At 35.2% G+C, this 26,086-nt stretch overlaps 3 protein-coding genes across 3 annotated transcripts; 2 read left to right on the top strand and 1 right to left on the bottom strand.

Moving 5' to 3' along the window:
- The first annotated feature begins 551 nt into the window (after window positions 1-551).
- On the top strand, window positions 552-9,169 carry shv (DnaJ heat shock protein family member shriveled). The gene is made up of 5 exons (XM_089651592.1): window positions 552-934; window positions 1,431-1,592; window positions 5,153-5,335; window positions 6,738-6,948; window positions 8,677-9,169. Exons 1-5 carry the CDS (start codon window positions 779-781, stop codon window positions 8,733-8,735), a joined length of 771 nt encoding a protein of 256 aa, XP_089507718.1. The 5' UTR covers window positions 552-778; the 3' UTR covers window positions 8,736-9,169.
- Window positions 9,170-10,216: 1,047 nt separating this feature from the next.
- Window positions 10,217-14,686, bottom strand: LOC149424466 (uncharacterized protein CFAP97D2). Its single transcript, XM_089651591.1, has 3 exons — window positions 14,592-14,686; window positions 12,942-13,134; window positions 10,217-11,024 (listed from the first exon to the last, which is right to left on the bottom strand). Exons 1-3 carry the CDS (start codon window positions 14,655-14,657, stop codon window positions 10,990-10,992), a joined length of 294 nt encoding a protein of 97 aa, XP_089507717.1. The 5' UTR covers window positions 14,658-14,686; the 3' UTR covers window positions 10,217-10,989.
- Window positions 14,687-18,004: 3,318 nt separating this feature from the next.
- LOC149424465 (uncharacterized) lies at window positions 18,005-25,304 on the top strand. The gene is made up of 3 exons (XM_089631373.1): window positions 18,005-18,068; window positions 18,170-18,454; window positions 23,262-25,304. The coding sequence occupies exon 3, from the start codon at window positions 23,263-23,265 to the stop codon at window positions 25,252-25,254; it is 1,992 nt and encodes a 663-aa protein (XP_089487499.1). The 5' UTR covers window positions 18,005-18,068; window positions 18,170-18,454; window position 23,262; the 3' UTR covers window positions 25,255-25,304.
- The last annotated feature ends 782 nt before the right edge of the window (window positions 25,305-26,086 follow it).

Raw genomic sequence — 26,086 nt, 5'->3', positions numbered from 1 at the left:
AATTTTTCGGTTAATTATCACCTCTTGAAACATAGGTACCTAATCAGAAAGCGTGGTTTTTTGTTTTCAATTTTTCTACAACAGGCAACACCTAAAATACGAGGCTTAATTTCATTGGTAGAAATGAATGGCGATATTGAATAGAAGAAGGTCGTATATCAAGCGTAAACGCATGTAAAAATAGCAAAAAAATATCAATTTTATAAGTGTGCTTCCCTGCCTTTTGAAGTGTGATTATTGTATTGAATGTAAATGAACATGTTAAGTATATATTCGCTTGCCATCAAAACACATACGTGTTCATGACTGATATCAATGTGTATCAATAATATTTCGTATTCGTAATTCGTATTGTAGTGAGTGCCAGTGACAGCCGGATAGTTTCGAGATAAAACTGAAGTTATGTCAAATATCTCTGTAGGATAATGCGGGATTGTGATAGCATTCGTGTATGATAATTGCCGTCAATAAATAAATCAAAATGTTGAGTTCAAGTGTACAAAGTATCGCTTTAGTTAATCTAATTCTATTTACCGTATCTGTGTTGGGAGGAAGAGACTTTTATCAAATTTTGGGTGTTACAAAGAGTGCTAGTCTAAATGAAGTAAAGAAAGCCTATAGAAAACAGGCTAAAGAATTACATCCTGATAAAAATAAAGATGATCCCGATGCGTCACAGAAATTCACGGATTTGGGGGCCGCCTACGAAGTGCTCTCAGATCAGGAAAAACGGGACCTTTATGACAGGTGCGGGGAAGATTGCCTGAAGAAAGACGGCATGATGAATCAAGCCGATCCTTTCGCAAGCTTTTTCGGTGATTTCGGCTTTCATTTTGGCGGCGGTGAGCAAAATCACGAAACCCCCAAAGGAGCTGATATTGTCATGAATCTGTATGTCACCCTCGAAGAAATCTACCTCGGAAACTTCATTGAGGTAAGCTAATTTGTTAACGTCTTTTATTTTCGTTCATCTCTTGTGATATAAATTAGACAAGAGGGTCGTTTTTTCTAACAGGCTAAGCATTAATTTTAGATACCTGTGTATGTTTTTCCTCCTGCACATATCTATTTGTCTTAAAATTGTTGTTAACTGTGATCAATACTTCCGTGAGCATTATAACAAATGTATTTCTTTCTGCCAATTCTCCCTCAATCTGCAAACATAATTATATCTCTACCAATCGTAAACCATGTGTTCAAATCCAACATTGTACAACAGAGTACCACGCTATGTGTGCTCAGCTGCACTTGATATGGCAAAAATAGCCTTTATTGTATATATTGGTCATAACAAACTGCTTAAGTTTGACAGAATTTATCCTTGTAGTTTAACAATTTAAACAAGTACGTCATGCTCTAAATTTTGTATAATTATCCCAACTTTTATGTACCCTATAAACATCACCTCACATTGATTATTTTAATTTCAGATAACCCGGAACAAACCAGTAATAAAGCAGGCACCTGGAACACGCAAGTGCAACTGCCGCCAAGAGATGGTCACCAGAAACCTGGGGCCAGGAAGGTTCCAGATGGTGCAGCAAACTGTGTGTGAAGAGTGTGCCAACGTGAAGCTGATCAGCGAAGAAAAGGTAACATGCTTCTTCTATCATTAAAGTTTGAGCCCTGAAGCATACCTCTAGCAGTAAAATGCACAATGAGAATAAGAAACATTAATTTTCCATTTAAAATCACAATAATAACAATTAGGTAGGTTGTTTAGCACGGTCTTTGTGAAAAATCACCTCGAGGGCGATGTACAGATAATACTTGCTAGGGTTTATCTTACATAATCTGTTCAACTGAATACATAAACATACTTACCTGGTAGGTCACTACAGATTAACCCCTAAAGTCGATTTGTCACTTTTAGTACATGGATAGCAGTAGAGACGATTTGTTACTTTTAATGCATGGATAGCAGTAGAGACGATTTGTTACTTTTAATACATGGATAGCTTGTTACTTTTAGTACATGGATAGCAGTATAGACGATTTGTTACTTTTAATTCATGGATAGCAGTAGAGACGATTTGTTACTTTTAATACATGGATAGCTTGTTACTTTTAGTACATGGATAGCAGTAGAGACGATTTGTTACTTTTAGTACATGGATAGCAGTAGAGACGATTTGTCTTTTAGTACATGGATAGCAGTAGAGATGATTTGTTACTTTTAGTACATGGATAGCAGTATAGACGATTTGTTACTTTTAGTACATGGATAGCAGTGGAGACGATTTGTTACTTTTAGTACATGGATAGCAGTAGAGATGATTTGTTACTTTTAGTACATGGATAGCAGTGAAGCCGATTTGTTAATTTCCCGAACCAACTGAGAAGGGCTCATAATTTTAATTGTTTATATATAATAATTATTTTCAATTGCATATCTTCATTTGTGATGTTAAAACCTGAAAGAGTATTTCACCTGCTTTCAAATACAGTACTTCATTTTGGGATGTGTTAAAAAACAGCCAATTTATTTGAAATTGATCAAACAGAAATGTGACTCTTATTAATCATCCATTTGATGAGTCATTAAAAATCATTTCTTCGAATATAAATCTATTCTGTGGAAAACACTTGTAGTAGATTATATATTATTTTCACAAATATTTAAACACATTACATATCTGGTAAGACAGTACAATTTACAAAAAATATAATTTTACAAAAAAAAAAGAAAGTTATTACGAAAATAGAATCAGCTGGCGCACCGTGATAATTTAGTGCCGGCACACGAAGACTTAAAGATAACATGATGACAAAATGTCATAGACCAGAAGGGTTAACATGTTATATTAGAAATCACCGAATTCAACTTCGAAACCTTTTGGTAGTTGTCTAAATGTTAACATGGATTATGTAGAGTTAGATTATTCTTATCTGTATTATAACTAAACATATTTTTCTTTCGTTCAACAAATAGTGACCGACTTGTAGCTGATTGGTCTGAAACGTTGGGTTCGCAAGCAGACATCTTGGGTTCTTCGTAATCAGGGAATGCTTCTTCCCTTCTGTTAAATAAATAATTTTATAAGGACAGATACAGCGTATTATTTATTCTTCCAGACTTCGAGACACAAAGAATTATAATGATAGTAGTTTGTGGCAAGAATTCAAATATTATCAGATTATTCATCAACTGGGAATGTTAAATAAAATATTTAAAAAAAAAATAATTAAATGAAGTTTATTCGTTAAATTTTCTGTTACATGACAATCTGTTGGCACAGACTGTCTTGGAAATTTAATGTAACTAATAATTGATAACACTTAAAGATAATAGATTACTAATCCCGTACCATATTAAACCCGATGATGGTAGATTACTGAAATGCATGGAAAACTGGAAAATAAATAAGTATTTGTGCTTTATCTAAGATATGAGTTAAATAATATGTCAAAAACATTATTTTCACATATTAGGTCAAAATTAGCATGAAACCATTAGGTGCAGTTTGCCCATATATTGTCACATATATCGACACTTTATGCACTTGATGCCCCTCGAGTGCTTGCTAAGTCACCTGCTCACTGAACACTGGAAATATTTCAGAGTATTTCCGCTTTGCAATAAAATCCAAATAAATGAAATATTTCTGAATGTATCCGAAAACTTTTTTTTAAAGGTAATGAAATATGCTTTCAAATTTTACTACAGAAATAAATATATGTTTTTTGAAATGTTAAAATTTTGATAGCAAATGAAAAAAAAAATTATGGTTCATGGTCACTTATTGGTCAAATATATTAAAAACATTACTGTCACGTCACTTTTTTGTTGATTCATATAAAAATAATTGATGAAAAACTCACTGTCTCGCAAGTTTTTTTTTTTTATCAAATTGCGGTCGGTACCTTTGGTTATAAAGGTGCGCATTTTAATTCTAGTGTGGTTAACTTCTAGATTTGAATATAAAGTGTGGTGTTTTCTCTTTCTAACACTGTTTAGATCATATTTCTCACCACAACAATAGGGGAGGTACGACTCTTTCTGTGACTTGTTCCCAAAAGCGAACAAATCAACATGAAGGGTTAACAAATAAAACAAAAATAATAAATATCATTATTTTATTTTTCCATGGATAACTTCTCATGAAACTATAAAAAAAACAATAAATAACTACTAATGCAGATGGAATTAATAAAAATAGAAATAAAATTTTATCATTGAATAAACCTAATTGTGACTTGTAACAAAAGGAATAAATAATAATAGTTTTAAAGCCAGGCGACGTTCATTAGGTAGTAAAGATGTGTTTTAATGTGCCTTTGATTTAATTTATCTTATTATGAGTGGCCACCTAGCGACATTAAAAATAAACAATTAAATCAACACTGCGTAACAATCCTTTGGAATAACAATGTTCCATCTGACACACCAATGCTATGTGATTGTAAGCTCTAAAGTAACTTTCTTCAAAGCCAATTATTGCCCAACTTTGCTACTGTGCACTGCGAAGATGTCAACTATGTACAACAAACATGTGACGGAAACAAACAATTTATTATAATAAACAACAGTAAAAATACCTACAAGTGAAAAGTAATGCCAACCCTAGTTGTCCCTTTTCTTCATGTATTGTTTTTACAATATTTCACACTTCACTGTAGTGTATGATTTCACCGCTCGGCGTGATACATCGTTTAAAGGTAACAAACACAGTTTATAGTTTATGAACAGTCTGCTCACGCCGAGCGGTGAAATCGTACTGGCCTAGTAAGCCATGCCCATGTGAGCACGGTTGAGTTTATTAAAAATAATCTTTTATCAACAATTTGTTTTCTCACACTCTAGCCTTGTTTTAAAAAGCTCTAGCCCTGGACTATAAAAGAGACAGTCCTCTGAAGTGCCGGATTAGATCCTACACTTTTTAATTTGCTTAACCTGATCTACATCGCTTTCGCATAAATGTATGTGAAGTTTCACATAAACACGTACAATGTGTTGATACATGCCGCATGATGGGATAGATTGCATTGAAAAGGCCAGCATTGTGAAAGTTAAGAATAATATTTTCATACTCTATTTAGTTGAATGACCATCAAATCGACGATCAGCGCCATTTTAAATGTTTGACATTTGAACGGACCCTCTTAAACGCTGATTATTGGCCCTTTAAAAGTAATGTTTGTTTGTCCACAGGTGCTGGAGATAGAGGTGGAGGCGGGGGCCCCTGACGGGCAGCAAGTGAGGGTGCGAGGGGAGGGGGAGCCCCATATGGACGGGGACCCGGGGGACTTGGTAGTCATCCTGCAAACCTCCCCGCACACCGTCTTCACCAGGCGGGGAGACGATCTCTACACCAATGTCACACTCTCGCTGCAGGTAAGCAAATATTACCTTTTTCTACTGATATTTCATTTATGCTCCGAGGAACTAGTGTCATTGATTCCTGCGGCACTGGAGAACAGTTGAAAAACAAGCCAAACGCGTACCCCACATTTGTACAAGGTTGACATTTGTCACACAAAACTCGCTCTGGTATTCAACAGCCGAACTGTGGAATGATTTGCCTCTGTGATCTCCCCACCTACAACATGGGTCTCTTCAAGACCTGCACTCCTTGAAAAGACCGTCCACACAGCAGCAAAATCATCATACACATTCATATTTATAGACCAGCCAAACAGAGAAAGGGGAACAAACCAGTGCGCGGAGCGAAGAGGTGGCGTGACCGTCTCCCTCTCTGTGATTTTTTAGTAAATGAGTCTGAAAGTATACAGGCAACTCACTTTGTAATAATCTGCTTACGAATTTCTAGTATCTACAATGGCGCACAAATTGCTACCTGCCTAAAAACTTGACTACAAATCCCAAATCGGGTAAACAAAAGTTCCAGCTTGTTTCTAAAATGAAATATTTAGTTAATCACTTTTAGAAATGTGTTATAATTTACCCACCTCACTCATTTTTAGCATCGCTACGTTAGTCGGTTCGGTTTAAAGTGAACATTCAGATCCTGTACATAAACAGGATCTGAATGTTCATTTTTCAACCAATAATACAACCAATAGTGTAACAAATAATAATATCACCAAGTGTATGAACATTTAGTAGAAACCTATTATTGGTTGTATTTTACATTACTTGTCGCTATACTTTATAAAATATTATTACTATTGGTTTTCCAAATAAAACAAAATAAAATAAAGTCCCAAAATGAACTGCGCTGCAAACCATTGCCTTACCTTAGAGATCTTTTGTTTTCTGCCTAGGGTGTGCTTAATTCAATGTGCGCTCTTCGGCGGTCAACTTACAACTGATGTTGTTGTTTATTCAAAGAACTTTTGAACCCTACTGGGTCAAAAATAAGATCACGTGCTTACCTCCAGTTCGTCGAAATGATACCCTGATTTTATGTTAGGGCAAGCCTATCAATTTGCATGTCTATGAGCATCGTACACGATAGGACAGTGAAGGGAGGGGATTGTATTTTTCTCATCATTTTCGATTGTATTTGGCGTCTGTTTAACAGTCAAGTTCCCTACTTCATGAGCGAAAGATAGATACCCTTAGTATTTCCCTTAGCCGTTTATGGTGTCCAGATCTGAATAACCAACTACTTATCAACCTTCCTCTCCTCATCTCCTTCTCTTCGGTCAAATCTTACCCCAATTATTGGGGATACCATAATTCCACTGACTCCGGACGATGGAGAGCAGTTGTAACTCTTGTGCGGTATTCATATATTCAAAAGTGTGTTTTACCTATTATTTCCGTATTTCAGGACGCGCTGGTCGGATTTGAGATGGAAATAACCCATCTTGATGGACACAAGGTGTCCATAAACCGTGATAAGGTGACCTGGCCTGGGGCGCGTATCCGCAAGAAGGGAGAGGGGATGCCCAACTTTGACAACAACAATCTGCACGGCATCCTCCACATTACGTTTGATGTGGAATTCCCCAAACAAGACCTCACATTGGACGAGAAAAATGGTAATTACATTTTTTTTATGACAGATTTCAACAATCTTTGATAACAGTCAATATTTTGTAGTACATACTTAGTTTACATAAAGCCCAAACGAGAATAGTGGGATAACAGTTAATATTACGTAATACATACCTAAATCCCAGACTACAGTTATGGGTTAACACCGGTTCGACCGGTCGGTGGCCGAGTTGACATCGCGCTTGGGTCCCACTCAGGCGTAGTGTGTTCAATTCCTCGGCTGGCTAAGTCCTCCATCACAACACAAGCAACATTTTCAGCTTACTGTGGTGGTAGTAAGAGATTTTCAAATATTGTCAGGTTATTCATAACCCGGGAATGTTTGTCTTTCTTTTAAAATAAAAAAAAAAACAGTTAATATTGTGTAGTACCCACTCAGTTTACATAAATCCCAGACTACTGTCGTGGGATATTATATAGTACCTACTCAGTTTACACAAATCCCAGCTTACAGTTGTAGGATAATACCCAATATTATGTAGTTACCTATCAGTTTACATAAATCCCAGACTTTGTAGTAGTCATATTAACTGTCATCCCACAATTGTTTGTGGGTTGACAGTTAATATTATGTGGTACCTACTCAGTTTACTAGACTAGTCTCGGGATTTCATATGTACAAACAAGCTCAAGAAAACATTTCATATATTTTTTTACATTTTACATTACATTACTCAGGAGGCCCTTAGGAATTAATCCCTTCAGAGCCTACATTATCTTTTTGAGGATGCTGCATGGAGGGTTTTTTAAGGAATGGAAGGAAAAGAGGTTCTGGGAAGGAAAATGGGGTGGTTAGGAATCTACCATATAATCTAATACATAATATCTAATCTAGGAATCAGAGTGTCCAGGAGTGTCGACGGACATATGATTCCAACCCCCTCACTGCGGTGCAAGAGGGGTAAATGGCAATGGGTGGAGAGAGTCTCCAAATCACCATAATGGGCAGAAGAATCCGCCACAATACTTAGCAAACCTCACCCTCAAACCTCTGCTAAGTCACCAAACGTAGTAAACCAATCAGGGTGATCCGCCTCCCAAATTGTAGTACCTCGTATGGGAAAATATTTGATTTTGAAACTCAAGAAACATTAAAAAAAAAAAGAGTCCATCCTCATAAAAACCTTTGTGGCTTGCTTTTGTGCTGGTCTTTGTCAACTACCATTTATAACACATTTTTTGCAATTTAATTTTCCTACGACAAAACTTGCAAATATTATTTTTAATTTTTTATATATTCAATAATATTGTTACATATTGGGTTTATAAAAACAGTTTATTTTGAAACAAGTTCTGCTGTGTAATTATTATTACGCGTGACAGCTGTTTCGCCCTCTGAAGGCATTATCAAACTGTGGGTAGCCCACTTAGAGACGATACATTTATATTAATTCTAGATAGGTATTCTTAATTGATTTCTGAGTAAAATGTTAGAAATTATTAATGGTTATTACCCCAGTAAAGTTTTCCCAATTACTGTAATGTTTAAATTTGACTGAAGGTCTTTATGTTAGTTATTTCCAAACGATGACTCATAGGGTTATTTTAATAGCATAATTAAGTACTTCATAATGCATTCATATTTGCACTAGGTTTGAAGATATGTATCTAGTAGGGGTGAACGAATTATATTTGTTTGTTCATTAATTAGAATAGCTTTTGGATTATTAAGAGTTACAAATATTAATTTGACAATTTTTTTAATATTTCAGACCTCCGAAGGATCCTGAAGCAGGCGCCTAGCAACAAAGTGTATAATGGACTTTCATAGTAATTTATATTAATTTTATCATACTTAAATAAGTATACATAGTATAAAAAATAAAGTGGTGTGTCTGTGAAATTATTTATTTATAACTGACAATTTCGTGGCTGATCCTCAACAAACAATGTTTACTTATATTTACTTCCACAATAATATATTCATAGACTTTATTGTCCTAGGTGTACTATCTAGTATTTAAACAATGTAAGTCCATTCATATTGCCCCATTACAGTTTATTATATGATCTACGTAGTTACTAAAATGGCAAGTCAACCATTCAAATTGAGGCAGTTACATCATGGTTTTTTAACCAACAAAACTGAATGTTTATAACAATTTAAACATAACATGGCTACAGAACAACAGTTATTACAATACATGTCAATTATTCATGCTAAATTTCTAATTGAATAAAAACAAACATGATCAAGCACTTAAATTGAATCAAATTTATATTATTTTGGTTTTGAAATGTATCCTTAAGAGGAAAGGCTGTGTGACTTTTTTCATACAAAACTTAAATTTCAATTTGAGGCCAAAGTACGAAACCAAATTGAATAATGTTTTTAATCAAAAGTTATAGCAAATATGTAGTTCGGATATGTGCTACTTTATTTAAATGCCAAAGCTGCCTCTAAAATCATGCCAAATTGTATTTAAAGGACTGTATATGATAATTTAAAACTAAAAAAATAAAACAGCGCATATCCTCACTAGATATCTGCTATACTTTTTGATTAAATAAATTATCATTCAGCTTGGTTGGGTATTTTGTCCTCAAATCCAAATTTAAGTTTTTTATGAAATAGACCGCCCAGTCAATCCTCTCAAACCCCCGGTAGTACAAGTCCGGATTTTGACCGCTGCGGCACCACAAGTATTAGGATACTATACAGGGTGTCCGGGGGTATAGTGCACAAACTTCAGGATGTGACTCTACATGGTGGTAGAAGTAAAAAGGATAAATGACTTTTTCGAAATTCCATTGTTTTTTTCCATACAAAAATAATTTTCCATTGAGGAATATTATCTTCTTCACATAGATAGAAGGCAAGAAGGAAATAGTTGTGGCTCAGCAATATTGTCATAATATCGATAGCCGAGCGAACTCTCCGTCAAGAGAGGGCCATATGTTGACAAGGATAGACAACACTCGACAATCTTGACCGACAATATGGAGACCTTGATGGAAATACCTTGTCAGCAAGAAATTGTCTTAAAAAGTTGCTCTTTTACCAGAGCCAATACACAATAATACATTCAGACTTTTCTACCACCATCTACAAATGTAGGATGTATTACATACAATACAATTAAAGATACTGATATACGCAGTGTCCGGAAAGTCGTAGTTTAAGCGGGAAACTGGTGAATCTACGTCTACACTTCTACTTGAACCAAACAATAACCTTTTTCTTACGATTTTGAAGCCGGGTCTCCTCTCCGACGCATTTCAAAATTTAAAAGAAATTAAACAGGTGCTAGCAACCAATTATTTAAAAATTTTACTGAAAAAATTCCAACTTTGCACTCGATTTACTCGAAAATGAAAGCTCAAATCAAAGAAAATGTTCCACAAAATTGACTCCAAATGTAAAGTAGATTCTTTACCGCTTGTACTATGAGTTTCCTGACATTGTAAACATGTAAATTGTATATCAATTCAATCGCCGCATAAATTATGGGATCACAGATGCATTGCATGCTTTGCTTGCATACAGCATAGCAGAGTGGTTACAGGGGAACTTTTAACGCGGGACCATATTGCCCCTTGTATAAATATTGTGCCATAACTTCTACATACCTCTAAAAAATATAAGGAATCAATTTTCCTTGCAATACATTAAATTATAAAGTGATTTCTAAACCCATCAGTCTATAATTAGCATCCGAATGAACAAGTCTCAACGGAGGAGCTGGATGCAATAACAACTTATGATGATAATTGTAGTTTTGAGTAAAATGCATTAAAAGTTTTTTTAAATTCATTGTATTTACTTGTAACTAGTGTTCAAGCATTTGGGTACTGCTCCATCTGTGTATAACCTACAAAAGTGATATTTACACAGCAGATAGAGAAGGCATTGGAGATGCCAAAAAGCAATGGGAGCAAAAACAGCATATGCGCATTTATGTTGTTATTGCATCCCCAGCTCCTCAATTATTATTACAGTTCCGACAATCATACCAATTCCATTGCAGTCTTATTTCTTTAAAACATCGATACAAAATACTAAGTACAACTTTTTTATCAAATTTTCAAACTGCGAAATGCCTTCCCGGTTCTCCTATTCCTGAAAAACAAATTATTCATCGCTAAGCTTATGAAAAAGAACATAAATTACAATCTAAAAATGAGTTATGTATTTTAGTAAGATTATCCTAGTGACAACCAATGACATTACAAACTATAGACATACTGTAGAGATCTCAAAAGTGGCAAGTTAGTGAAAGACGCGGCAATTGTTGTACTTCAGATTTAGCGGTTTTAGTATTAAATTGTCACGTGTCTTGTGAGGTTGTGTACTATCTCTAAACAAATTGCATAAATGAGTGCCAAAATGCCCTCTTGCGTGATGAGAAAGTGTTTCCATTATACAGCAAACACTAGTAGAAGCCAAAGATCAATATTTCATTGGTAAATACTCGCAAATTACTAATCTACAAATTATACATAATGCAATTATGTTTCCTAAAAAAGTCAAAGATACGACTGAAAGACATGGAGCAAACTAGTGGAACAATTGCTAGAGACGGGTCGTCGCTAGAGCTTATATAACAAAAGATTATGTGTGGTTATGGATGAACCAGGAAGTGTGCACCAATTGGGTTGGCGGGTAAAACTTCTTAAGTATGTACGTAATCCATACCAACTTACCCACCAATCACAGAATTATTGGTTGACACATTATTATTATTCCATCGTAGTTAAGTTACTTTACTTCAAATGCTTTTTTATGAATATTTTATTTTAAACCATCACATGAAACAGGACATGAATTTTTGTTGTTTGTTTTTGGGGTGTTATGCCGTGTTGCGCTAACTCCTTCTTTAGCCTACGTTTCGGACAGCGTTGCAGTGTCCATCATCAGGGCAGATCCGGTAGATCCGAAGATGTGTCTACCGGATCTGCCCTGATGATGGACACTGCAACGCTGTCCGAAACGTCGGCTAAAGAAGGAGTTAGCGCAACACGGCATAACACCCCAAAAACAAACAACAAAAATGCTTTTGGCCGTGAGAATCTAAAAACTTACAGGACATGAATTTGATAAAAACAGAGTTTTTAAAACATCATTTTATATTGTTGTGGTTTATTTTGTGATATTTTTACATCTGTTTTTGTTTGTAGAGTATGCCACAATGATAATAAATAAAATCACTCATTTAAATGTATCATTGCATTGAAATTAATTATCTTTTCTGAGATAAGATCAAATTACACAAAAATGTATGTAATATAATCAAATAACCATTTATTTTCAAATGAAAATCTGCTTGGCACAAGGTTTTTGGCAGTGTTGCCAACGAAGGCGATTTATCGCCATTTAGGCTACTCAGAACTAGGATCGGCGACGAAAAAATCTAAAAGGCGACTGGTCGCCGATCAGGCTACCTCGGAGACAAGTTATTTAAATCAGCCAAATTACAAATAATAAATAATTGAAATGAAATTTTTTAATTTCAATGGAAAAATGTGAGAATTTTTCGAAATGGAATTCCGTGGGCAGAATTTATGCGAGTTCATTAGAATTACTGCAACTGAAATTCGGCTACATTAGGCTACTAAATATTTGAAAAACGGCGACATTAGGCCAAGATCCGTTGGCAACACTGGTTTTTGGTACAAACCCAGTGCACTTAAAATCGGCTGGACACAAGGTTTTAAAATTTTTTTTACTCATAGCCACAGTATCGATAACCCATTTAACCAATAACATAGATAATAGAAACAACAGGAGATATGGCATGAAAGGGTGCCGACTGCCACCGAGCTACGACAAACTGCACGGACTATGAAAAAGGCGGAGTCAATGAAGGTTTTGCTTTTGGTGTGTAAGTAGAAATAGATGTGATTTGCAGTAGTATGGGTAAAAGATGTTGACGACACTTTGTGTGCGCGGTTTCATACTAATACCTAATGGTTCATGGCCCATATTCCTTGCTTCTATTTTCTATGTTGATCTGTAAATATTTAAATTATGCCTCACCTGGAGAATCGGTCCACCGATTATCGAGACGGTTGACTTGCATTATTCGTCCCAAAGACTGCAAAAGCCTGAAGTTTTCCCGGCGTATTTGATCTTTACGCTCCTTCTCCCAGAGTTGCTTCTTGAGTTTTGCCATCACGTGTCTCCTCTCCAAAGGGCATTCGTTATCGATTGCTGGAGAGGCAAGCTCCACCTATCCGAACATTGTGTTCATTATTAGACATTGGTTTTTTAAATATGCACTAACAATGTCTAAAATATATTATAATATCGAGCATTATCAAGACCACTAAGTCACCGGAATTACATTTTTAGCTCATTTGCTTGGAAAAACTATGCTTAGATAAAATATGTGTTTATGACGAAAAGTACACTTCAAACAGCCTTTTGTCTTGTTTGCTTCTGCTTATTGTATTAGCAAGAAAGGTATGTGTGTACACCATAGGTTCCCAAAGTGGTCTATATGGACCCCCAGTGGTCGATTTCAGCTTGCTGGGGGTCCATGTCAGCGAGAAAAAAGTTTGTCCCCATTTACATTTAAGTCATCATCAACATTCATGCGTTCCGTAAATGACACAATACACCTAACACTGATGGCATATTTTATATAATATTAAAAATAGACATAGAAATTATTTATTTCATCCCTCATAAAATTGTTTATTGAGGTTTATAAATAGAGTATATGTTCTTTTTGTGTCAGAATTAATACATTGAAGCAAAACATTGCACATTGGAAGGCGCCAAATTTTCCCAGTTCCCCAACTTGTCGTTGATAAACGTCCAGGGTAATGTCGTTTTGGTCTACGTTCAACAATTAAATGTACCCACTGCACACATACTTCAAAACTAGCTGTGGGGACGTTTTGACTATAGAAATGAGAATCAGAGATCATATGACAAGAAGAACTTATCGGAATAAGCTCTAACGAAGAACCTAAAGTGCAGTTTCCACTTCAGAAAGAAATTCCCGTTGCTTATTCTGCTTTATGAACTTCATTTTTATTTTGTGTAACTTCATAAGGGGGCCCCTGTCTGCGCAGTGTAAATACAGGGGACCATATCTGCACCCGGTTGTTGGGCAGGCAAGGGATGGGAATCTTATTACGAAAAAAATGAATAAATATCACATTTGACGTTCAGGGTCTATGGGGCAAACAAGTTTGAGAACCTCTGGTATACACGGTCATCGAGTTTGAATAATCGAACATTTTTTGCAGTTGTTCTTTGTTTATTATTTAAAAAATGAAGTTGAACAACAAATTGGAAACGCACTGCACGAAAGCAATGCAACTGTGAGAACTATGTTCGACTCAACTATGATGACAATATATGTATATATATATATCGTACTCTAGTTTTACTACTATAAAATTTTATGAAAACTTTATAATCCTTCGTTAATGTACATGAATTGAAGTTTACAGCAATATTCTCATTGAATAAAACCGTTACAGACGTAATTTGCTTACTGCATAGTAAAGTTGCCGAGTTCTACGATCACGCAATATTGTTTCCATACATGCTAATAAGTTTGTATAAAACAGGCGTAGAGATTATCGAATAAAACGCAAAAATTATTTTATTTTTTTCAACCAACAAAGTTTAAAAAAGCTATGTATTAGGTATAGAAAAGATCTATTTGTTTACCTTTCTTCTGTGCTCAATATACCGCCGCAGTTCGAACGGCCTCACGAGAATATCATGTTTCGACATTGTCCGCGTGTTTGAGAGGTGATTTTGATTGTGAAAATTGTGACGCTCAACTTTGAAACGAGGGGCTATTAAATCTATACCGATTCCGCTGTTGTCAAGGAGGTTAAATATTTAACCCCCTGGTTGTTGTGGTAACTCGTGGTGCAGGGCAAAACTCAAAAAAATGTGGAGCTGGAACGGCTTTTTCATACCAAACTTTTTGGAATTAATGAAAGAAAAATATCGATAATGAAAAATAATATAATTATCGTGTATAGGTCACCAAATTAGAGTTGACCCAAACAAAGCACGCGTAGTATTGTGTGTATTGGTGCATATATATTCACTTCCGACATTGATGTATTGCGCACGCAACGCCACTGAGAAACAGTATTTGTCTTGCTTACGCCTACTTATTGTTTTTAGCGAAAAAGGGACAGCAAGGTTTGTATACGATCATTGAATTTGAATAGGTACCTATTCGAAAAGTTTTCACAGTTGCGTATTCGAATAGTTTTATGCGCTTAGTTAACGCATTGGGCCAACGTTGGAGCCATTGGAGCCAACTAACCAACGTGTGAATGCCGTTTCCAACGTTAGCGCCAATGCTTTTGGCCAATTCACTAATAAAAAAGATCATGTTATTTAGACAGCAAATCGAAAATGGTACATTTTAAATCGTTAAAGAAAATTTTATCGTCCGTGCCTTTGGCCGGTGTGTCTTATATTCGCCCATCATGCAGAGATAATGCGTTACGCGTTCCTCGGGTGTCCCCGAATTTTTATACCATTCACTAATGTATACTGCATTATTACCGTTAGAAAACTCTATTATATCGACTTTAATCGCATTTACAAACATAAGTGCGAGGAAAATAACTAAGATTTACCAATAAATAATATTCTATACCTAGTTAAAAGTGAAAGAGATCGTTCTTTCGGACTCCAACTGGACTTCGAGCTACGTCACGAGCTTGCGAGTTGCCCGATTTTTTTTTTCCGAAAATTACCTGTATAAGCGAACCTAGTTAAGTATGCATTTTCTACGAACTTTGGTACCTACCTAGCTATTAATGCAGAGTGTTCCGAATTATTATTCCGCAAGTTTTAAATTTGGATTTTATCGACAAAATTTGTTTCTTTTTAGTTCCATTATGGTTCCATTATTTTTGTACGAAGTGTTTTAAAAGATTTTTATACCTATTTTTTTCAGCTATCAGAACGAGAATTCATAATGTCGAACTACCCTTTGCTTCCTCATTATTTATCTAAAAAAACAAACGTATTCCTACAGTATCCGCTAATGATTTTGAAGCCAGTTTATGCCTTTTTGTTAGTAGTCCACACATGAGTTATATGAATTATGTTTTTTACGCTTGATTTTTGATAAAAAAAATTGGCGATTTGATATTTTTCAGGAGGGGCACTTTGACAATGGTATTTCAAAAGGTCACGGGACACGGAAAAGGTTTTACAGGAAGGTAATCACATAATCATATAATTTTTGGTAAAGTTGTTGGAATTTTTTTTTGTTCATGCAAAGGCTCTTTAAAAAAATAACACTTGGTTTCAACTTAAATACAATTTGAGACAACTATTTAAGTCGTGGGTTTGAACATGCTCAAAATATGTCTGCAGGTTGTTAGTTTGGGTTATTTTAATAATTTATGCGTATGTCCTAACCTTCAAACCTAACTTTGAGAAAAAAAATGAAACATTAATGCCTCTTTTACCATGTCCTCCGACATAAATAACACTAGGCGTCACAAAAACCGCACTTCTTCGAAAATAAGTTTCAAGCGTAATTTTCCCCGAGCTATCATACATCTAACCCAAACAATATTGATATCAATAATTCAATGTATATTTACCGAATTCTTATCAGACAATAGTTTCAATTCATAAACGATACAAATTTTCATAGTACGGGACTTTAAATGCTGCGCATGTACTCTTTACAGGTGCCAAAACTTGTGTCATCTTTCTAAGCAGGGCAAAGGAGCAGTTTACGTCAAATGTAGGTCATTCACGAGTGGCATATCTACAATTCTACATCATTCACGTCATTCACTATCCGAACGTTGGAGTGGATACACGTGAATAATTAACGCTAGAAAACATCTCCTTAAAATGGATACCACTGCTGACGAAGCCACTCAAGCGGTGGCACAACTGCAATAAAGGATGCGACAGCGTGTGGTTGCTCTGCAACGTTTTGCCGCTGAACGGGTTTTCCAACGGTTTCAAGAGACCGGTGGCTTCGTCCGAAGACGTGGATTGGGCGACGACGCTGCACATCGGAAAGAGATGATCGCTTCATTATCTCCAGGGGCGACCCTCTGCAGGCGCAATTGGAGCAGTCTGCTTCGGGCCCGAGTTACCAAGGCGCCTGTAACCAACGAGCCAAGGCGCTGATAATACCTAACATGGGGCGCCCTTGGGGTTTTTACTAGCCCCAAGCGCCGTTTGTCTCAGGTCGGGCCCTGATTGTCTCATTAATTTTGCAATGGGTGCGATTTTTGTGACGCCGAGTGTAGTTGTTTCTTGTAATTAAACTGAAGCCAATTGCTATTTATATTTTTGTTTGCGTTGTGTGAAGCCGAATTCGGCAAGTTTATCTAATTTTCTTTCATTCACGGAGGTTCTCATAAAATTATTTATCTAAATCAGAGTTTAGATAAATAATGTTTGTGATAGGTATAACAATCACGGTGCTATCGCGAATTTACCGCAAGCGTCTTAACTTACCAAACTGATTTCATAAGCAGCGAGAAGGCTGTAAGTCAAAAACTCACGCGATTTACAATTTCGTTTACATCGAAAATTTTGCCATAATCTATTTACATAAGTCACTTAGGAGAAAAACCTGAAAAAATATGATTGTTGCGGCCGCTTTCCATAAACGGTAAGCAAAAAATCTTTTTTTAAACTTTTAATAAGCAGTTTTAATACGTAATATAAGTTTTTTCAATAACTATTGTTATATTGTAGTGGGTAGGTACTATCGACACAAGCGAAATTTCTTAGTATTTTTTTAATATTTGGAAAACATAAGCAACAAGCGTTTGAAAAATTAAGGTTTTTTGAAAACCATTCCGGATAACGAAAACCTGACAGTACCTATTTGAATTCTCTGCTGAACCGATAGGTACTATGGAATTCTCTTTATCCCAACTTCATAAGAAAATATTGGTAATTTATATCAATAATAAATTAACAAACAAAGCCCCGTAGTTTTTTTATAAACTGTAAGCAGTTGGGACAGTATTCTTTTTTATTCTACTGTATCCAACGGTATTTGTGTTAATACGAAATCCTACTAGGTTATAAGATAGTTTCAATAAGATAGTTTTTATAAGATAGTTTCCGTCGTTATAAAAATGTATTCCGAGGTGTAATTAAATTCAAACCTTCAGTTTTCGAAAGCCATAAGTAAGTACACTAATTTTTATTTTCGGTGGACGTTACTTATATATTCTTAGCTTTGTTAATATTTATTGAAAATGTCTGTCTCGATTTTGTTTATTTTAAAGCACAGTCACGCAAGCTGCAATAATTATTTACGTAATAGTCATCCCCAAACACCCCCTTGAGAGATGAGGAGGGTGGATGGACGCATGCGCCCTTCCTATCTGCTACTCCCAACTCCCACCCCTATCGACTCGGGAGGAGAGCGTCTCGCGGATTCAACTGAAGGGTGAAGCGGTAAGCAGAAAGCACGATGGAAGCTCTCGTCTCAACCACTGCGGAGGGCTAGTGACAGAGGAAATTAAACGAAATCAATGACCAAGCGTGGAGCGGCTCCGTCGCACCATCAGGTCAGTACAAAAGGCCAAATATTACCCAATTAATAAATATTCTATCCCGAAAGCCTCACATACTACTTCATAAATTACAATCACATCGTAGTAAGAAGAAATTACCGATTAGATGTATTTATTTTACAAAAGCTGCTGTATTATCACTACCAACACTATTTAAATCCTCTATTAAGTGTTATGTGCATTTCTCTGCAAGCATGATGCTGGATGTGGTTGGTATAATAGATAACTGGAGAATCGGGAGTAAGTACCTATACACGATTAAAATGATACTCTCCGCTATCCAATGTATATAAGTATTTTTATCATGTAACTGCAGCATGTGTCGTGTCGTGTGTCCTGTTTTTATTTAGATATACACTATCCAGTTTTCTTTCGGATACTACAATGTGACATTAGAATTCGCATCATAATAATAATAAAGTATTGTACTTACACATAAACGAGCGCGCGTGAGTAAGTACGTACCTTAATATTCCTGTTTCGCGTAAAGTTTAAACCCTTTTTTAAATACAAAAAATAAGCTCGTCTGTTGATAATAATACAATATAACAATACATACCGGATACGTGATAGTAATGCGCAAAATATTCGGCATAGTGGACCTTTTTTAATCAACGATTAAACAATTAAACGATTTAACGATTCGACGATAAAGCGATCAAACAAAAGTTATGGTGCTATTTTCATATTTTAGCATTCATGTAAGTGAAAACCTATTATTTTTTTATGAAATCTGAATTTGGGAACTTACGTTAAATAAACAGAGGTGTACTTTTCTTTTGAATACACTGAGTTTAGGTTTTGACAACGTATTTATGTATATAACACATATTTATGTATCAAACTTGCAATAAAAAGTCGTAATTGTTATTATTATTTATTTGATTGTTGGTAGAGGTGTCACATCGCGCATCAAAAATTAATACGTCAACATATTAAAACCCTTCAAGCTAATTTGTTCGCTTTTGGGAAGAACTCGTTTGGTCTCACCGAAATCTTTGTATCTTCCTTACTGTATAGTTAGAATCTGTTGTTGTAGTTTTAGTTAGATCTAAACGGTGTTAGAAAGAGAAAACACCACGCTTTATATTAAAATAGGTAATAATTAAAATGTCCACCTTTATGAAACCAAATTTTTAATATTTTTACGAGACTTTTTTGTAATTATTTTTATAAGAAACGATAAAAAAGTGAGGTGTCAATAAGGTTTGTAATACATTTTTCTAATGTTTTATATATTTTTTCGTTATCGGTAATTTTAGTTAAAAAAATTGTACAGTGAGCTATTTATTTTTTTTTTATCACGTTTGTATTTAAAAAATATATATTTCAATATGTTTGTAAAAATAAAATGTGAGAGCGTATTTCATCAGCTTGCAAGAACAGTTTTTGTTTTCGGATACGTTCAGAAATATTCCATTTATTTGGATTTAATTGCAAAGCGGAAATTCTCAGTCTGACAGAATGTGGCTGAGCCCTGAAGAGTTATAAAAAATCATTCTAAAAGTAGATTTATTTTTAACTGAAACACAAGGTTATAATCAAATCATAATTACTTGCCTACAAGAATTAGTAATTAAATTTAGCTCGCAATTTTACTACAGGCTAACGATTTCCCACGCCTTTATACAGGGTGTTAGGGGACCTACCTGGAAAGAATAAATCATCGATTTCTGACCGTATTTGGACCAAAAAAAGTAAATAAAATTTTGATCTTCGGTGAGAGTTTTTTTCAAACACACAAAAAAAAATTCCCCCCCGTCTAGAATTCAACTGTCCAAAACCTACAATTTTTTCTGTTCTTAGACCAAAATGTCATCAACATTTTTTACTCCAAATAAGCTCAGGAATCGATTAAACTTTTCAAATGGGTATAAAGGCTGTTTCTCAGTGACTCAAGGACCTCACTCTCGGAAGACATACACTTGGTATGCACCAATACACACAATTTAACTTGGGTTTTTATTCTGAATGGTATTCTTATACCAGGGCGATACTGAGAGTATATTCCAGACTGACACGTGCCACAAATATTCTATTTATTATTTTGAATGAAGAACTTGTGAAAGAACACAAATTAAACAAACAAAATGTACATACGCCAGGATTGGAACCCGTGACCTCCAGATTGCTAGTCGAGAGCCTTGGAGCCTCTTTGACCTCGACATTTGCATGAATCATCATGTACATATTTCATTTTAATGATATATAAAAACTCAGCTTGCGTATGTTTGCTAGCGCACTCACGATAAGTAGTCGACCAATATCGCTGAATATTAAGAGAGTGGTTTGAATGGTGGGAGAAGTCGGGGACGCATGAGGAAGATTTAATGCAACATCTCTGCACTGGCATGAGATACGGAGTTTGTAGTTTTTTAACAGTGACACTGTGGTATACAGTAGTGAATGGTGGAGGAAGTCGGAGACGGCCGAGAAAGACATTAGCAATAGTGAAGCATTGCGGGGTCCATGTAGCAGGGTAGGTTAATAACAGTAACAGTTTTTGTTTTTATTTTAATAGGTACCTACATTAATTATTTACTAAGGGCCAGTTGCTTGACCAACCGTCACTGTACCGGACAGCAGATGGGTGTACCTAATAATTAAGAAAATGAATATTCTGATATCACACATTTTACGATGAAGAATCCTTTGAGGCTTATCTCGCACAATGAGTCATCTTGCTAAGAATTTAAAGCACCGTACACGTGTCATATCGCCAGTTCAAGGATGAATTACTCGCACGACAAACCGTGGGACCTCAGTATATGTTTAGATTTTAAGAATAATTACTCCACATTAACACGTGTAGAAATTGTTGAATTCGAACCCAATAAATACGCAAACAACTGGCTCAACCAGTCAGTTGTCCGACGACATTCGCAAGTTGTGTTTCTTTGCAAATCCTTACCCAAGGTACCCCCGAGAGGAAACCGGCATTTACAGTCAATGTCACTGGCGTAGGTGTCCAGTACAGTCACATTTAACATTTTCACATTTGTAGGGTCCCTGTTCTGTAGATTTTCGGTCTGCCACCTTTGGTTAATTTTTGATAACCGTTATGCTTGACAACATAATCAATGAAACTTAGCAAACCGATGTCGGGGCGAGAATCGGCATTTCAAAGGGGTATCGTCCAATTGATAAAAATTTCATAATTGTGCTGATCTTCGATTTGTGAAGATTTCTAATATATGATGGTCAGTCAAACAACTGACCCTAAGGACAGGTTGTTTCACAGAATTTGAACGATTCATCAAATTTCAATGTTAAAATTCAAGTTATGTGAATGTTCTATTCAAGTTCAGTTATTATCTCATTATTTCACAGTACTTGGATGATAACAGTTAAACAGGACTTGCACAAAACTTGAATATTAAATTCGAAATATAATTAACTGTTCAAATTCTGTGAAACAACCCGTCCTTAGTCAGTCCTTAGCTTAAACCCTCCAGGTCATATATGACCGAGGGTACTATACTGAGGGTATACTAGAATCCATTAATAAAATCCTAAAATTAGCCAAAATGAATAATTCATATTTTGCATCGCTATCGTCACAATCGGTTTAACTTTAAAAGTTTTTTTTTTTTTAAATGAACAATATAAAAGAGAAGGTATAGTTTGCTTACGAATTCCCCAAACAAAACGAATGTATTTTCAAAATATCGAATTTTCTAAATTTTTCTATGATTGGAGTGTAAAATTATGTAAAAATGTGGTTAGCATTTTTGACAACATTTTTCACGTTTAATATTAAAATGTTATTATTTATAAATAGTGATGTTTATTTTAAATGCGTACACCAGAAGGATAACTTTATCTAGTTTGTAAAACAGTATTTGTTTTTACGGAAAATTAATAAATAAGATGTATATAGCGCATTTGAAATACACAGAAAACATTGAAAACTAAACAAATGTGTTGAATGTACTGAAGGGTTAAAAGCAAGAAAACTTTTTATTCTTTTTTCTAAATGTTTGATAGAAGATTAATAATAATAATTGGAGAACTTCTATAGCGCCGTTTTTGTGAAAAATTACCTCAAGAGAGATTTATCATATTTTATAATAAATCAATCTGTAAACTTTGCCCGACATAACACGGGGACATCCCTAACTTGACAGGCGAAAAAATACAAAAAATGTACAGAATAAATATAATAATAATAGAAAAAAGCAAGAGGATTTCTCATAACCTGTGAACCTTTCTAATAAAATATAAAACAAAGAAATCAACAAAATATTGTTTTTGGCACAGATTCCAGTGTTCAAATTAATATAAATTATAACAGAATGCATAGGCACTCAATACTGTATACAGTCACTTCAGTATTTGTTTGTGATTTTATTGTAAATTAATTTTGGTATCTATTAATATAGATTGATATAGCAGTTGGTTGGTAATTGGCACTAGTATTCCTAAGTAATTCACTAACTATCACGCTGTTTCCCGCAGGGCTAGGCAAAGAGGACGGACCGCCAAACTACTCTTGACACACGCTCCTTGCCTCATTAACATTCATACTTCATCTTATTTATACTCTTCTATTATTCTGACGTACATTGATCATGCCGTGTCTTTGTCGGGTGTGCCCAACCAATTCTAGCATTCCTCCTTCGTTCATTTGCTTTACAGGTCCAAACCAACTGAGCGTCCCTTTCTTGTATAATATAATATGTCTTATGATGTATAAATTAATAAAATGTATAAAAAGTTATGTAATATTGTAGAAATGGTGTAGGCACATTTCTCATATTTTTCAAAAATCTAATGCGGTGTTTTTTTTTTCCTTTTTCAGAATGAACAAGGAGTATATTCTCTTACATCAAGAAAACAAATTAGTCCGATATTTCTACAAATACAAATATTACTTCCTATTAGTACCCAGTGCTGCAGCAACATTTCTGCTTCTCATTATCAACATAGACTTTGACCTGAACTTTGAAAACCGTGATATTCACCTTACATGGAATACATTAGATGATTACAAATACATCGATGTCTTTGAAAAGGAATACTTTATAAAGACCCGAGGGTGCACCATTCCTGCTTTTGAACCGTTTGATCAATCAGTCATACAGTTCTTTCATAATGAAGACCCCGTGCACTGCTACAATGAATCCAGTCCTCCATTGGTAGATTCAGATCACACTAGCTTATGGATAGTAGAAAAACATTTCTCAAATTATAGCATTAATAATAGAGATGATTTAGTTTGCTGTTATATGCCATTTTATAGACAGTCTTATAGTGAAGACTCGAAAGATGAACGCTTTAAGTATTTAAATGAAAGCATTGCATTTACAAACAGAACATTTATAAAACATGAATTTATTAAAGTAGAATGTCAATATAAACAGCAACTGATATACAAAGACTTCCATTCATTTGTAATTAGGTCAAAGATTAGGTACAAAACAAATTCAAGTAATAAATATAATGTTCTAATACTTGGGATAGACGCCGTCTCTAGACTGAACTTTCATAGAACAATGCCACTGACTCTTAAATATTTGCAAGACTCAGATGCAATAGAGTTCAAAGGATACAATAAAGTTGGGGACAACACATTCCCTAATCTCATCCCCGTGTTAAGTGGACTGAGTGAAAATGAACTCTCCAACACTTGCTATCCAGAAAAGAATTCTACCTTTGACGACTGCCTTTTCATTTGGAAGAAATACTCCGACGCCGGATACTATACAGCGTTTGGGGAAGATGCAGCTCCTATTAGTCTTTTTAATTATTTAAAAAGGGGATTCATCAAAAAACCGACCGACTATTATTGGAGAACTTTTGCCTTTTTAGCAGACAAAGATATTGGACACGAAAAGCAATTGAATGCGAACCTGTGTCTCGGACCGCGGCTATCGGTAGAGGTTTTACTATCCTATGTTCAGAAGTTTGTAAAGACTATGTTTCAACACCCCTACTTTGGGTTCTTTTGGGAGACGTCTATTACTCATGACTTTTTGAATTATCCTCTTTTGTGTGATGAAAAGTATGAAAGTCTTATTAAGGCTATGTATAGTGAGGGCCTGTTGGATAGAACCATACTGGTTTTGTTGAGTGATCATGGCATCCGTTGGGGGGACATAAGAGGAACTCACCAGGGACGAATGGAGGAACGATTGCCATTTCTGTTTTTTGTTTTCCCCAAAAAATTTAGACAAAAATATCCACATGCCATTTATAACATGAAAATGAATACCAAAAGACTGACAACACCATTTGATTTGCACAGCACAATGTTGGACTTATTGGATACAGAAGGTTTATCAAATGAAAAAATCCATCAAAAAGCTACTAGAAAAGAATACTTGGATTCCAGAGGTATCAGTTTATTTCTTCCTATTCATGAAAACCGCACTTGCCAGATGGCGGGCATTGAGGCCCACTGGTGTACATGCCACCAAACTAGGAAACTGGAGACTAACAATACTCTGGCTTTTAGAGTAGCCAATATAGCAGTAGATCATATTAACTATTTACTAACAAATTATGTTAAATGTGCCAAACTTAATATTAGTAAAATAATAGACTTTACCATTGGAGAACCATATTCTGCATTAACGAGTGATGCCAAGCACGTCGTACTGGACTACACCATCACTCTACGAACACATCCAGGACGGGGTTTATTTGAAGCAACTGTCAGGAAAACATCAGGCGGTTTGAATGTAACCGGTGCAGTTAGTCGTATTAATCTTTATGGGCAGCAAAGTTGGTGCATAGATGACTTCCATTTGAAACTATATTGTTACTGTGATAATGATTTACCAGATAAATGATATTAATGGGGTAAACAAACTGCCAAAAATAAATCATATTTTAGTACAAACCATTTTTATTTGCCTTTATCACTTCCTAAATTAAATATGTAATAATGTAAGAATATTGCATGGTTATTGTGAGGCTTGAGACTTCATGTATCGAATATATTTTTTAACCGAGGTGTGCTGTACATAATATTGTACATACGTCAAAAGCTTAGAGCTGCTTGTATTCATTATCTATTTAGATAAGTTATATGTGAAGTTGAAACAGCATGAAAATAATACAAGTCTTCTGTTTATCTACCACCTCGTTAATTAATAAAAGTATACAAACTCACCTTTCAAATTCTTATTAAATCTGTCAAAATGTTTGTTACATTTTAATTCGGGGCTGTTCAATTATGGTTTGGTAATTTTTACCTTCAATTACTTAACTGTTATACAAAAAAAACTATTCAATCAAAACTGCTGTTCCATCCATTCCCTTATGTATCAAAAAAAAATTCTTCGCTGGACAAAGATCAGCTCCGCTCCTCTTCAACTTGCGATCCTGAATTGTACTTACTGTGGTTTACAGGAAAAAACTGTCGATCACATATATCTTGGTCGTCCCACTCCAAACAGTTAACCTCTTTTCTAACTAACCTTGCCATGTTTAGTGACCAGATCTTAATAGCCGGATACTTCCTAACCTTCACCTCTCCCATCTCTACTCCTACCCACTTCCTTCAGCCTCAAAGCATTCATCAAATTGGATGTCATAGTCCCACTGATTTCAGCAGGTTGACTCTTAAAAAAAGGAAATGTACAGTACGGAAAAAGAAGTGGGGCTTCTTTTCCTATAGGA

The sequence above is a fragment of the Hesperophylax consimilis genome, chromosome 4 (genome assembly GCF_061612785.1).
Source record: "Hesperophylax consimilis isolate HC1 chromosome 4, BYU_Hcon_1.0, whole genome shotgun sequence".
In the NCBI taxonomy this organism is placed as follows: domain Eukaryota; kingdom Metazoa; phylum Arthropoda; class Insecta; order Trichoptera; family Limnephilidae; genus Hesperophylax; species Hesperophylax consimilis.
The sequence above is the reverse complement of the archived record's forward strand: the minus strand, read 5'-3'. Positions and strand labels throughout refer to the sequence as shown.

Coding starts and splice junctions, on each gene's coding strand:
- shv (XM_089651592.1), top strand. CDS start 779: ATGATGAATCAAGCCGATCCTTTCGCAAGCTTTTTCGGTGATTTCGGC. Junction 935..1,430: donor ACCTCGGAAACTTCATTGAG/GTAAGCTAATTT, acceptor TTTTAATTTCAG/ATAACCCGGAACAAACCAGT. Junction 5,336..6,737: donor ATGTCACACTCTCGCTGCAG/GTAAGCAAATAT, acceptor TCCGTATTTCAG/GACGCGCTGGTCGGATTTGA.
- LOC149424466 (XM_089651591.1), bottom strand. CDS start 14,657: ATGTCGAAACATGATATTCTCGTGAGGCCGTTCGAACTGCGGCGGTAT. Junction 13,135..14,591: donor ATATTGAGCACAGAAGAAAG/GTAAACAAATAG, acceptor ATGTTCGGATAG/GTGGAGCTTGCCTCTCCAGC. Junction 11,025..12,941: donor TCGGTGGACCGATTCTCCAG/GTGAGGCATAAT, acceptor TTTGTTTTTCAG/GAATAGGAGAACCGGGAAGG.
- LOC149424465 (XM_089631373.1), top strand. CDS start 23,263: ATGAACAAGGAGTATATTCTCTTACATCAAGAAAACAAATTAGTCCGA.